The sequence below is a fragment of the Pelecanus crispus genome, chromosome 8 (genome assembly GCF_030463565.1).
Source record: "Pelecanus crispus isolate bPelCri1 chromosome 8, bPelCri1.pri, whole genome shotgun sequence".
NCBI lineage: Eukaryota > Metazoa > Chordata > Aves > Pelecaniformes > Pelecanidae > Pelecanus > Pelecanus crispus.
The window spans coordinates 33,990,026-34,004,146 of record NC_134650.1 but is presented as its reverse complement, the minus strand read 5'-3'; the positions used below and the strand labels follow the sequence as shown (position 1 = coordinate 34,004,146).

Genomic DNA, 14,121 nt, shown 5'->3' with positions numbered 1-14,121 from the left:
GTGCTCCAGTCTGTTGTCTTCTGCATGCCACTCCAGCCACTTACTTACTGAAGTAGTAGCGAGTGCCCTAGCAGTACTGTGGTGACCTTTGTGGGTCTTCACAAAGTATTTCTTCCATTCACAGAAAGTTCACACCCATTTTTCCTACCAGCTCATAGAAACCTTTCTCAGAAGTCTACACTGAATTGCAGTTACCCCAGCTACACTTAGAACATAAATGAGCAAAAGCCTAATTAGCTAAGTGGAGAAAAATTCTATTCAGTCTGAAGCAATCAGAAGTGGAAGAGAAGTGTTTGTTTTTAACAAACAGCATTTTAACTTATTTCCCCAAAATATATCCCCCACTGTAAGAGAAAATACATATTTAAGCTAACTATCTGTCGTGGTTTAGCCCCAGCCAGCTACTAAGCACCACGCAGCCGCTTGCTCACTCCCCCTACCCCGGTGGGATGGAGGAGAGAATCGGAGGAGTAAGAGTGAGAAACACTCCTGGGTTGAGATAGGGACAGTTTAATAATTGAAATAAAGTAAAATAGTGATGATAATAGTAACAATAAAATAATAATAATAATAATATACAAAGCAAATTATGCACAATGCAATTGCTCACCACCCACCGACCGATACCCATCCAGTTCCCGAGCAGCAATCGCTGCTCCCCGGCCAACCCCCCCCAGTTTCTATACTGAACATGATGTCATATGGTATGGAATAGCCCTTTGGGCAGCTTGGGTCAGCTGTCCTGGCCGTGCCCCCTCCCAGTTTCTTGTGCGCCTGGCAGAGCATGGGAAGCTGAAAAGCCCTTGACTAGCATAAGCAGTACTCAGCAACAACTAAAAACATCAGTGTGGTATCAACATTCTTCTCCTACTAAATCCAAAACACAGCACTATGCCTGCTGCTAGGAAGAAAATTAACTCTATCCCAGCTGAAACCAGGACACTCTCTCAGTCAGAAAGCATTAAAGGGCCAAAATGGATCAGTGATTGTTTTAGTGTGCACTTTTGCAACTACCATGTAAGTTGACCTACAAAGAAGCACTTGCTTTTGGAAACATTAAAATAGTATAGCTACAGATGTAGAAGTTGATGAATTTCAATATCCAGATTTAAATCAGTTTCATGCCATCACTTGCAGTGTGGTAGTTCTTTGGTCTCCATGTAAAAACACACCATCAGTCACTTTAATGAATAAACACAACTAGCCAATTTCTGCTTTACCATTCCTCAAGTGCTGAGGTAATTTAATATGAATTGATAAAAATCCTCCTTAAATTAAAAAGCATTCACACCTCAAATAAAAATCTGCCTCGAGAAAAAAAAAAAAAAGACTATGAGCATTCTGTATCAAGTCTTAGCACACTGTAGCCAGATAAAATGCATTTTTAAGAAAGCCAAAAAGAAGGAGGTATACAAGAGTTACCTAGAGGTCAACTTACCACTTTGGAGTTCTCTTTGTAGCGAAAAGCAAGCTGGTATGCAGCAAAAACCAACGGTGGCAGTGTAAAACGAATACGTTGGTTCCCACCTGCACCAAAGTGTTTCCGGGCAGTGTTTAGGATCTAAAACAGAAGCACTGTAAGCTTAGAGAATTCTTGGAAGAGGTATGTTATTTGCATCTATAACTTAATCTGCACTCTATGGAACAAGAACATCAGAAAGACATGGTGTTAGCATCAAATAAATTATAGTATTTGGGGGGGGGGGGGGGGGCGGGGGGGCAACATACAAGTTGCTTTACTTGAATTAAATCTGTGCAGTCTCTGTAGCTTTTTATGTGGTATCTGTCCAAACTTTTCCTGCAGCTGCTCAGTAAGTGTTAGGCAACACTTGTACTGTATTCACTGCAGATACATTTTGGATTGTGCAGCGAGATGGAAGTTGCCTGAACTTGCTTTTAATAATGACATCAGATACATTCTGTCCTCAACTCAATGGAAGCTACAAAAAGGACTATTTTTTCCTTACAGTAGCCTGTAAGAAAGTAAAAGAAAGAAATCGAGTTTCACGAAGCTAAACACCTAAATCAATAAGGCTTCTCAAATTCTGAGAGAAGGACTATAGTGCCACATTCTGGTAGCCACACCCCCAACTTTTGCCATTTTTCCTTGTTTTTAGTTTTTCATTATGCTCATTAATGCCAGCTTCTTTTATTGCCTTTCAGTGTTTTGAGCACAAGCTGTGCACACATGAATGCAATACTTTTCTGCCTGTCACCCTTGTTCTAAACCTGTGGAGACAGACTAAGGAGCTCTGTTCACATCTCCTCTTCCCCTTACTTTGGGATTATTCCTACCTATCACTATAGTTAGTCATGTGTTCTCATAACAGAATTCTCAGGAAGAAGAACTACTCCAGGTATCAGAAGAGAAAGTAATCAATCTGTTCCAAGCAAGCTGAACATTACATTTGTTGTTTGTAATAACCTGACTCCCTTTCAAAGGGAACAAAACTCAGATTTCACACTAGAACTTCTGAAACCAAAATACAGAAAATTTCTAGAGATCAGAGTTAACAAGCAGGGGTTTTTTTTTGTTTAAGTGTCAGAACAAAGATGTCTCATTACTACAGTCGGGTATTACCTTGCTTTCTGGTCATAGCAGTCCCATTACAAATTTGAAACAAGCACTAGAAGTGAAGCTCAGTGTCCAACCCTACATACATTTTTAGATTACATCTAGAATTCATGTAAACAACATGAATAAATAGAAATCTGTCATCACCCATTATACACTGTATTGGCCACTTTGGCTTGTAATGCACTGAAGTGTCTGAATTTGCATTTCAGATCTCTTTCATACAGAAGGCATAATTTAAAGTGAGATACTGTGAAAGAGCTGTGAAAATCCCAGTCTCAGATTTTTTCCTACTGTTCCTGTAACACAGGAAAATTTGATACAAGCATTCATGATGCTCATCAAGAAGCTATTAAGCATTTTTACTAAAAGGTGTTAAGTAGCTTACAGAATTCTATCCAAGAAGTAATTTGACAAGTCCTATGATGGCATTTAAAGGTTGTCAATCTGATTAAAGCTAAGCATTGCTAGATGAGAAAGAAGACAGCCTGACGTTCAGAAGCCTTGCAAAAACAGCTTAAACATCTCTAGCTATGCAAATTCTTTTGGGGTAAAAAATACATCAACTCCCTTAGCACCAGCATCCCTTTGAGGGAAGCTTTGTTCTCTACTAGGGGAAAAAACCAAACCCACAGTTATCCTATACAGATATGGCAGTTACTAGCTGTAATCAACCCATATAGTTCTTGAAGTGAATGAGGACTTGGGTGACCTTCCTGCCTTACTCCAGCAATATTCAGAAATAATGCAGTCAATGAAAGGCAGGTCCTGAAACACAACTGTCTCCAATCCTTGTACAGGCCTTAAAACCATGCTTCTCCCCATTACAGAAGTTGCAGCAAAGCTCTACATTTCAAGCAAGAAATTGTATAAAACAAGATTTTAAATGCGAGCTAAATGAATGCCAGTAATGATATGCATAGCCTTCTACTGGATTACGTTGGTCTATTCTACAGGCACACTAACTGTAACTTCACAATAGTCCCTACTCAGGCTTGAGCTCCGAGTAGAGCTAACTAGCTGCTGCAATCTGTAACAGCATCCAACTTCAGCACATCTTCTGCCAGCTTCTCCTACAGATTTTGCATAGACAGAATATCCCCATCCCTCTGCCCCAACACACATTTCTCAATACAGGGAGATCATTTAAACTTGAAATAAACTAAAGCCAGAAATAGCAGATTAACATCAGTGAGCTACATAAAGCTTTGATGGATCAAACTGTTACGAGTAACATAATGTGTTAAGTGTCAAGGCTGTATCAAATCTGCTGTTAAGGACAGACCAAGCAGAGAAGAACATTTGTAACCACTAAGCAGCAGTAAACTAACATGCTATATGAAGACTGTAACTTACACTAATTAAAATCACAGAATCGTTTAGGTTGGAAAAGACCTTTAAGATCATCCAGTCCAACCATTAACCTAACATTACCAAGTCCACACTAAACTAATTAAGGGTAGACTAGACTAAACCATGGCCCACAGTGCCGCATCTACCCGTTTTTGAACACTTCCAGGGATGGTGACTCCACCACCTCTCTGGGAAGCCTGTTCCAATGCTTGACTACCCTTTCCGTGAAGAAATTTTTCCTAATATCCAATCTAAACCTCCCCTGGCGCAGCTTGAGCCCATTTCCTCTTGTCCTATCGCTTGTTACTTGGGAGAAGAGACCAACACCCACCTCACTACAACCTCATTTCAGGGAGTTGCAGAGAGCGATAAGGTCTCCCCTCAGCCTCCTCTTCTCTAAGCTAAACAACCCCAGTTCCCTCAGCCACTCCTCATAAGGCCTGTGCTCCAGACCCTTCACCAGTTTCGTTGCCCTTCTCTGGACACGCCTCAGCACCTCAATGTCTTTCTTGTACTGAGGGGCCCAAAACTGGACACAGTATTCCAGGTGTGGCCTCCTCACCAGTGCCGAGTACAGGGGCACAATCACTTCCCTGCTCCTGCTGGCCACACTATTCCTGATACAAGCCAGGATGCTGTTGGCCTTCTTGACCACCTGGGCACACCACCGGCTCATGTTCAGCCGGCTGTCAACCAGCACCCCAAGTCCTTTTCGGCCAGGCAGCTTTCCAGCCACTCTTCCCCAAGCCTGTAGCGTTGCATGGGGTTGTTGTGACTGAAGTGCAGGACCCGGCCCTTGGCCTTGTTAAACCTCACACAGTTGGCCTCAGCCCATCAGTCCAGCCTGTCCAGGTCCCTCTGCAGGGCCATCCTACCCTCCGGCAGATCGACACTCCCACCCAACTTGGTGTCATCTGCAAACTTACTGAGGGTGCAATCAATCCTGTCATCTAGATCATTGATAAAGATATTAAACAAGGCTGGCCCCAAAACAGAGCCCTTGGGAACACCGCTCATGACCGGCCGCCAACTGGACTTAACTCCATTCACCACTACTCTCTGGGCTCGGCCACCCAACCAGTTTTTTACCCAGCGAAGAGTACGCCTGTCCAAGCAATGAGTCCAAAATCCCTGAGGCCAAACATATTAGCTGTATTTTCTGAGCTTTGTTGTGTATTTTGATAGCAAGAGCATGCAAATGGCACAGTGCTCTGAATTTCACTTGCTGCTTTAGATAGATGGTTATATGAAGTTGTCAGAATGTTAATTAAGAGTTACCACAAGCCAATCTAGTTGCACCCAAACTGCCACCTCATGGGCCAAAAAGTTCCATGAACGCTTTTCAAGTCCTCACCTGCCTTTTCCAAATAAAAATGTCTCATACTACCATTAAAAATGTCACACAATGTTTTCTACTGAATTTGTAGTGCCAGAGCAGTGATGCTCCAGCTCTCACCTACACTAAGTTCTTGTATAGTAAATAATGCAAGGACTGACAGTTCAGAGAGCACAAGCATTCAGAAGCGCTGATCACCATACCAGATACTGTTGGTCAGGGTCATCTGAACGCAAAAGATGAATAAATCTTCCCACAAGACTCTGCTCATCAGCAAAGTCCTCGGGGTCAGGATCCTCAGCAGGCTGATCCGGTTGATCCTGGATTAGCGTGGATACCAAATTCATGATAGCATCAACCTGTTAAAGGCAATATAAGGTCTGTTTAAACTGGAGTAGTCTCTAAGTGTAAGTTGACAGCAACTGGGAACATCTTTACAGCCATTTATCCTTTAGTCCTAGTGCTGACAAAGCACTAGGAAAAAGTCTTGTTAGTTGGTGATGCTTTAGGACATAGTTGCCTTAGTCCCTGAAGAAGGGTCCCACTTAGCACAAGTGGGACAGCACAGCAGTACAGAAGAAATTCAGATTCCAAAAGTACTATCCAGCCTTCTTTAGGTACTAGGCCTAGTTTTAAGGGGACTCAGGGTCTTTCTTCAAACCTAACAGAAGTAGTCTCTAGGATGAGGTTAGGCAAGATGTGCAGAGAGAAGGTATTTAAGAACATGGGTGGAACAATTATCAAGTGGAATAAAATCTGCGCTACCAAGATGGGGAGGCAGGGGCATGAAGGCTAGGAAACAAAGCATGCCCTGCATGAAGTCACTTAGCGTGTGCTTTCAAGTCTTCAAACAGTACTTTAAATACCTAGAATTTCAAGTTAACTTATGCCATACCTGTTCTTGGGACACAATTTCTGTGTTATAATCCAATACATTGCTAAGCACGTAACAACTCATGCTCTTCCTGGACTCGTAATCAAAGTATTCAAAGAGTGGGTGAAAATGTTTTAGTTTCAGAACTGTCAGGATATTGTTGTAAGTATCAACAGGGATTTTCAAAAGTCTAGTCAGCTCCTTTGAAACAGCACTGCTTGTTGCAATACTAAAAGAAAATATATGCAAAAAACACAATTAATCAATAGTTCACACATGTAGACAGATTTAAAGTCTGCCTCAATGTCAATTCTGATGTATACCACAACATCTAAGCAACTTGCTGCTAGGGAGATAGGAAATGAAGTATCAAAACAAGTTGTATCTTGCTCTTTAGGACACACAGTGGAAACTGCACATTTTAAGTTGCTGATAGCAGAAGCAGAGACTGGCTGCAAATTCAGCAAGAGGAGAACTCTAGAGTGCTGTAAGGGATGAATAGATAATGACTACACACAGCTTGGCATACACATTGTGTAGCTGTACAGCTGCGCAGTAGGATTTATGCACAGGTGAGCAAGTCCTGGTTAGTCAGTTTATCATGATCCTCTGTAGCTTGGCCCAAAAGCAGTAATCCTACACATCCAAAGCACGTCTCTGCTATCTTGCCAAGTGTGGTGAAATGCAGAAGTCAAGATTTTAGAGTATTAATTGCCACTCCAGAGAGGATGCAAGAGACATTTACTTACTGTTCCAGATTAAGTTTATTGAATATTTCCACGGTTGTCTCCAACACCTTATCAACATAGTCAACACGGTCCGGGTAGCATTTCATAGCCAAGTTAATGAGAGAAACTTGCAAAGATACCACATCCTCTGAGGGCATGTCCTGGCGAGACTGAAATTTAAAACAGCACCGAGTTGATTGAAAAAAAGCACATAACTTTGCAAAAAAAACCCCCAAACTACATGCAAGAATACCCACCATACCTGTATAACAGTAGCAACCTGCTGTGAAAAGATGTCGAACAGTTTGATATCTGCTGGGATACCAGGTCCATCTTCACGATGTGCAAATAAAGCTAACCTGGTAACAGATAAAGGAAAGCAGCTTAGTCAACATAGTTTTTCCACTCCTCAGATACAGGCCAGAAAGAGATACTGGCAGAAAAAGCAAGTCCTTTAGGTATATTTGCAAGCTCTATTACAAGCAAAAAGGAAATTCATGAAAGTCAGAAGCCTTAAGAGCAACTGAGCCTCGTAAATAGCAGTCCTGGAAAAGAGTGCTGACAGAGATGGCAAGATGAAGAAGGAGCAAGGAGGACATTTCGTAATCCATGTTCTTCAGCTAGCAGCAAGTGTTCTGTTCTTTTCAGCAGAGAAAGGGGTATAGAGGAGGCTGATGGAAGAGCAAATATCCCGCATCCATTCAGTGATATTACTGAAGTTAAACATCCAGTAGCATTCTCTGCAAAACAGTCTCCGGAGAAAAAACAGGAATATGCTGACTTAACTATGCGTTGTCTTCAAAGACAGACCAACACGTTTGGGACTTCCACTGTTTGCAAAGAGCAAAATACAAAGTAAATCTGCAGTGGAAAAGAATACTTTTTTGCAAAAACCACAAAGCAAGAGATTGCTATTCATCAAGCATCCAAAAGATGTTGTATAGCTATCTATCTGTTACAGGAGAAAGTCATGCCAACCACCATTTCTGCAGAAATCGGGTACAAGATAAGAACAACCACTATAGGAAGACTAGCACCTTACCAAAGCTGCAGCTTAAAAAGCTCAGCATTGCTATCTTTGCTTTCTAATCGTTAAAGGATTATTCATTTCTGATTTACAGAAAGACCTACAATAATATTTAGGAAAAGGCACTTGATTAAAATTTTAAGTTATTTCTTGCAGGGTTTCTAAATTCTGATTCTGAATGAACTTTGGATCTGAAACAAAGAGGCAGCTAAGAAAAGGCTGAGGTGCCAAAAAACTTCACTGCCAGGAAAAATAGACATTGAACTACTCTTATATTTCATTAGGGTGGTAACAAGCAGCCTTTCTAAAGCCAAGAACAATCACTGCTTTTTCTCAAAGGGACAAGGCAGCTTTTCTTGGCAATGGCTCAGAGGGTAAGGCCAGCATGCTACAAAGTATGATCAAGTTGCAGGCAGATGGCAGCATAATTAAAAGCTACGAACGGTTTAGTAAGGCAAGAAAGATCCCAAAGCAGCAAGACTATTTGCAGAAAGATTCCTTTAACAGGAAAGCCCATCAGCAGTCAGTTGTGTTCAGTTTCAATTACCCCATGCCAGCTGAAATGAAGATGAGAAATGCCAACGGACACTACCCTGTATGGGGCAGATTCACATCTTAACTACACAATACTGAAACAACTGCTCCTAATAACTCCAATCCAAAACCAAGAGCAACATCTTCCCTACATGCATGGATTTCAGGAACAGATCCACTCATATCCTCCAACACTTACAGTAACACTACAGTCAAACGCACAAGTTGCCATACTACAAAGTAGATAATCACACCACTACCTCTCTACCCTTGTCCTATAGCCAAATGAGAAGGCTCTGGAAGACACTATTAATGACACAACAAAACACAGTAGCGGTAAGTCTAGGAGGGCAGCAGGTTCACTGCTAGTCAGTCGCTTACTGTTGTTTGTAACAGTAAGAATAGAAAACTTACAGTGGAGGTAATACAAAGCTGTAAGTCCTCTAGGTAGCAAAAGCTACATGAGGAAAGCCTTCTTGCAAGAATTACATTGCTACATACTAATGTAAGAACCTCGCAAAGGATCCTGTGACCTCTGTTGAAAGTACTCTCAAGACAGTCTCAGAAATTAGATTGCTATAGGCAATGCTTCTTGGGATTCTGGGGTTTTGTGGTTGTTTTTTTTTAAACGCTAACAACGTTATGAAAAATCTCAGCCATGGCAAAGTGTAGGAAACCAATGAATTCCTGTGAACATCTCTGGATGAAGGCAGAGCTGCTTCTCTGCCAAGTGCACGAATACTAAAAGATACTCCAATAAGACTGAATTCCTGAACAAGTAGATCTGATGTAACCTGGAGAAAACAAACTACAGATTCGTTAAGTAAAAAATTCCAGATCCTAAGTTATCCCAGTCGTGCATAATATACATGCTCCATCTCCAGGTATTAGAGAAGATAAAGAAACAAAGCCACAACAACCCTGCTCATTGCTGAGTGCCAGTGGAACTCAAGATCCCTATGGTAACTGAAGTCCACACACTGGTACATAGACCAGATTTTGAAGCCTCAAAAAAGCCTTGTCCTTGCATTTATTTGCACACAAACATATGTACCCTCGTATAAGTAATGTAAGTGCACTTCCTTTCTGCAGTAAGAAAGTACAGGTACTCACTGATAATCTGTGCCATTTCCTTTCAGGATACAAATCAAAACTTCAGTTCCCATTTCTCCCCCGTATGTGAATTCAGTGCAAGCTGTTTTAAGCAGTACCTCCACAGGAAAAACACACTTTTGGAAGAACGGGCAGGAAGCTAGTGGTAAACTAAGAATTAAGAAGGTAGCTCCATTTCCAACTAGCTCTTTTCTGAAAAGGCATATTACATTCTCTGATCACAACTGCAAGGTAAAGTATCCTTGATATATGATTTAGCCATTAGAATCTTCAAGTTTTCAAGAGGTACCTGTGACTGATATGGCTGTGAAAGCAGAACACTGCTGCCACTTTAGTTCAGAAACACAAAAATGGTCAATACTAAATGGGTTGTTTCCTGGCTTAACCTGTTTACAAGTTTTAATCAGTTCTTAAAGCAGGTTTCACTAGAAGCTGTAAAAGCAGAGTCCAGAGAGCAGAAGCTATAGAAATAATCTTCTTCACAGCCTTAGTTACAGCTCATAAAAAGACACAGAAACAGTGAAGTTAAGTGGTAACAAAAGTTGAAAGCTTTCAAATGCTAAAGAGTTATCATCTGCTTGTGCACAACACAAACTTAATTCTGAGCCAATTTCCACCCCCTTGGTCACTCACCTGTCAATTAAAGCAATAATTATATTTTTCACATTCACATTTTGGTGCAGCTCAGCACAGGCTCTGAGAAATGGGTTCAGGGTTTGGAGGTGAAATTCATCTGGGAAAACCTGAAGTTTTAGATCAATAGTCATCAAGTTATAAACTGAATTTGCCAATTGTTACACAGCAGTAAAATGCAACAGAGTAATTTTAAAGCAGATAGCCACATAGTAAACACTGTCTGGCCTACGAATGCTTTAGGGTTCCCCAAGCTGACATTGACTTGCTAAATGCATGAAGCAAGAGATGCAAGACCCAGCTGTCTATTACACTTCATACTGCAGGCACTGCTGCTCAGATGCTTACAAGCTTCTGCAACAGAAGAAGCCCAAAATGGATTCATCTCCACTCTGCCCACCTGGTAAAAAAAATACCAGACAAGCCACTATGTAAGAGTCCCAGTGATGAGTTTTCCAGTTCATGAGGAAGAGGTGAAAGTAGCCTGAGTTGACTAAAAGTATAGGAGTAAGTGTCCCTTTGTCCCACCCCTGCAATTGAATTTTAGCAGCTCACCTGTATGATGCACTCCATGAGGTACTCCTGAGCTAAAGCATCTCTACAGTTTACAACTTGCTCCAATATTCCAGGTAGAACAATCTGGAATAGCAAAAAGTCTTGCAGTGATTTTACAATTACTTTCTAAGTTTATATTCACACATATGCATTTAATCCAAGCAGAGCAGTATTTCTAGCATTTCTCAGCTTATTCTTTACATAAAGGGTTTCTGATAAGTCGTCCCAGTTTTCAGCAGTTCCATCCTTCAGAGAGAAAAAAAAAAGTCTACTGGTCTCAGACATCTATCCCTTTCGAACATTATACAACCTGCAAGCTTTGATTTAGTAAGTCAGTGTTACTAGCTTTGCTGGCACATACTACTACTCAGGGTCTCAGCAGTACCGCTCAAAATCGTTTTCAGCAACTATATGGCAGAACCTAACAAGGGACAGACTTCTAAATATATTTGCTTGACTTATTTCATGCAGTAACAGTTCTCTTGAATGCTTTGGGAAGCACAGCTTAAATTTAACTTGTAAAGTCTATCACAGGACACTGTATGTGTACACATCCCTTAAACCAACTCATTATTCTGTAAGTAAAATGGGAATCAGGATGGAAAGCTTTAGAATTTCTTGTCAACATTACAGATAAGCTTATAGGAAAAATGCACGAGTCATGGCCTTAGCCTCACAACACATTACACAGCTTCATTAGCATCCAGAACTTTTCCTCAGGTGAAGAGTTCAAGAAGCACCAGGATTACTGAACTTTTAGCATAGCTGTAACACTTCAAGCTGCTTATCTGAAAGCCCAAACTGATTTCATTTGGAAAAAGTAACAGAAATCAGAAAGGATGGACAGACATCCCACCTGCTTGTATCGCTCCACATTAACACCTTCCAACTGACTGAGGCGAACCAGGTTTGTTCCTACTAGGATTCTCAGTTCCTGCCTTTCTCGTTCCCTTTTCTCTCTGTCCCGACTATGGCCCTGGTGTTGCATTCGCACCCAAAGTTTGTTCATCTCAGCGAAGTTCAGCAGCACAAAATCCATTGAATCACTGATGTCTCCAGTGGTTTCTTCACTGCAATTGAGAACAGGTTAGGAACAGGAAAAGCTGGTCAGAGGTATTCATCCTTCCATCCGCTGCTGAACACCTGATTTTTTAGAAGGTAGGAGGGTAGGGAAGTGTGTGGTGAGATATCTGGGTTCATAAGAAAGATTCATATCCTCACTTGTGAGAAACCTTAGTTCTGGAAGGGAATTCTTAATGGACAAAACACCTGCCAAGTCTATAGAGTTCTAACGTATCTACTTCTCTCAAACCTGAAGTCATACAGAAAATTTAGTACGTTCTGTTAAAAACAGTAATTGTTTAAGTTACAGTCCATCTTTCTTACTCTGTTTGTTCGCCTTCATCTGGTAAGATATTCCTGGTACACTGCAGGAGATAGTTTCTAAGAAAGAGGCCTCTAAGAGGGTGCTGTACTCCACGGCACATCTCCACCAGGTCTTTCAAAATATCTTTCCTGGACTGTGGAAATGACTTGACATAGACAACACCTACTGTTATCAGGAGATACCTGCAAAAAGCACAGAATCAAACAATAAATTGTAAAGTAACAATATCACACTTAAAGGCAACAGTTCCCTCCTTCCATCCTGGCAGTACTACCAAAGCACAGAAAGCAATAAAATATCATCTAGGTCCCGTAATTTTGGATATTTGGTCAGCTTTCAATTCCTATTCTCCTCTGCTACAGAGCACAGCAAGTCTGAACGGCCGCTTGACCTCATTACAGTGCTTTATGCATTGAATGTGTAAATGCTTAGCACGCATAAAGTTCTGAATGCTCTCAGACTAGCCTGTCTATACTTCCAGCATCTCACTAAACTAGAAAGCAGCTCTGGCACGTATAGATAAGTAATCTCTTATGGTGAAGCAGTTAAGCCTCGTTCACACTGTAGTCTAGCAGGATAGGTGTTATGCTCTTCAGAAATCCTCAGGCCTGTACTCATTATGAGTACTCATCCTACTGAGGGTACCGAGTACTCATCTACTGAGGGTAGAATGGCCTTGCATAGGGATCTGGACAGGCTGGATCAATGGGCCGAGGCCAACTGTATGAGGTTTAACAAGGCCAAGGGCCGGGTCCTGCACTTCGGTCACAACAACCCCATGCAACGCTACAGGCTTGGGGAAGAGTGGCTGGAAAGCTGCCTGGCCGAAAAGGACCTGGGGGTGCTGGCTGACAGTTGGCTGAACATGAGCCAGCAGTGTGCCCAGGTGGCCAAGAAGGCCAACAGCATCCTGGCCTGTATCAGGAATAGTGTGGCCAGCAGGAGCAGGGAGGTGATTGTCCCACTGTACTCGGCACTGGTGAGGAGGCCACACCTGGAATACTGTGTCCAGTTTTGGGCCCCTCACTACAAGAAAGACATTGAGGTGCTGGAGCGTGTCCAGAGAAGGGCAACAAAGCTGGTGAAGGGTCTGGAGCACAGGTCTTATGAGGAGCAGCTGAAGGAACTGGGGTTGTTTAGCCTGGAGAAGAGGAGGCTAAGGAGACCTTATCGCTCTCTACAACTACCTGAAAGGAGGTTGTAGTGAGGTGGGTGTTGGTCTCTTCTCCCAAGTAGCTAGCGATAGAACAAGAGGAAACGGGCTCAAGCTGCACCAGGGGAGGTTTAGATTGGATATTAGGAAAAATTTCTTCACGGAAAGGGTAGTCAAGCATTGGAACAGGCTTCCCAGAGAGGTGGTGGAGTCACCATCCCTGGAAGCATTCAAAAAACGGGTAGATGTGGCACTGTGGGCCATGGTTTAGTCTAGTCTACCCTTAATTGGTTTAGTGTGGACTTGGTAGTGTTAGGTTAATGGTTGGACTGGATGATCTTAAAGGTCTTTTCCAACCCAAATGATTCTATGATTCTATTGTATGATTCATTCCTTCAGCATCTCTCTATTAAGCAACAGGTAGAAGGAACATGCAAGATGCAAAGGACTGGTGCTCCAGCATACTTGGACTCCCCTTCACTTTAAGAGAAAAAAAACCATGTAATGCTCAGAACCTTCAAATATTTGGTTTAGAGGCCTCAACCCTCTCTGCACACTTCTCTTACTCATGCATGGATGTGCACAGAACCTCTGTGAAAGCACCAGAAGTGTTCCTCAAGGAGAACTAGAGTCTGCATCAAGCAGGCAGGAAGACAATTCAAATGATTATGCAGAGGGGTAAAGACATTGTGGTGGTCATTAGCCAAACCCCAGAAACTGCATGAGGATGCAGCCTGGTGTCCCCAAAGCCTCTTCCTGGCATGAACATAAGGTCAAGAATTAAAAACTGCAGTAACAAGCAAAATCTGAGTCCTAAGTCTGAACATCGAGAATATCTACTCCAGCCCAACAG

General features: G+C 42.0%; 1 protein-coding gene across 1 annotated transcript in view; it reads right to left on the bottom strand.

Annotated features, from left to right (window-relative positions):
* Window positions 1-14,121, bottom strand: part of VPS35 (VPS35 retromer complex component) — a 31,881-nt gene that overhangs the window by 7,198 nt on the left and 10,562 nt on the right. The window contains exons 5-13 of the mRNA XM_075714828.1: window positions 12,115-12,297; window positions 11,585-11,798; window positions 10,729-10,812; window positions 10,174-10,283; window positions 7,129-7,225; window positions 6,888-7,036; window positions 6,160-6,367; window positions 5,468-5,623; window positions 1,439-1,561 (exon numbers count right to left, since the gene is read on the bottom strand). Of these exons, the coding sequence (XP_075570943.1) occupies window positions 1,439-1,561; window positions 5,468-5,623; window positions 6,160-6,367; window positions 6,888-7,036; window positions 7,129-7,225; window positions 10,174-10,283; window positions 10,729-10,812; window positions 11,585-11,798; window positions 12,115-12,297 (1,324 nt within the window). The remainder of the gene's footprint in view (window positions 1-1,438; window positions 1,562-5,467; window positions 5,624-6,159; window positions 6,368-6,887; window positions 7,037-7,128; window positions 7,226-10,173; window positions 10,284-10,728; window positions 10,813-11,584; window positions 11,799-12,114; window positions 12,298-14,121) is intronic.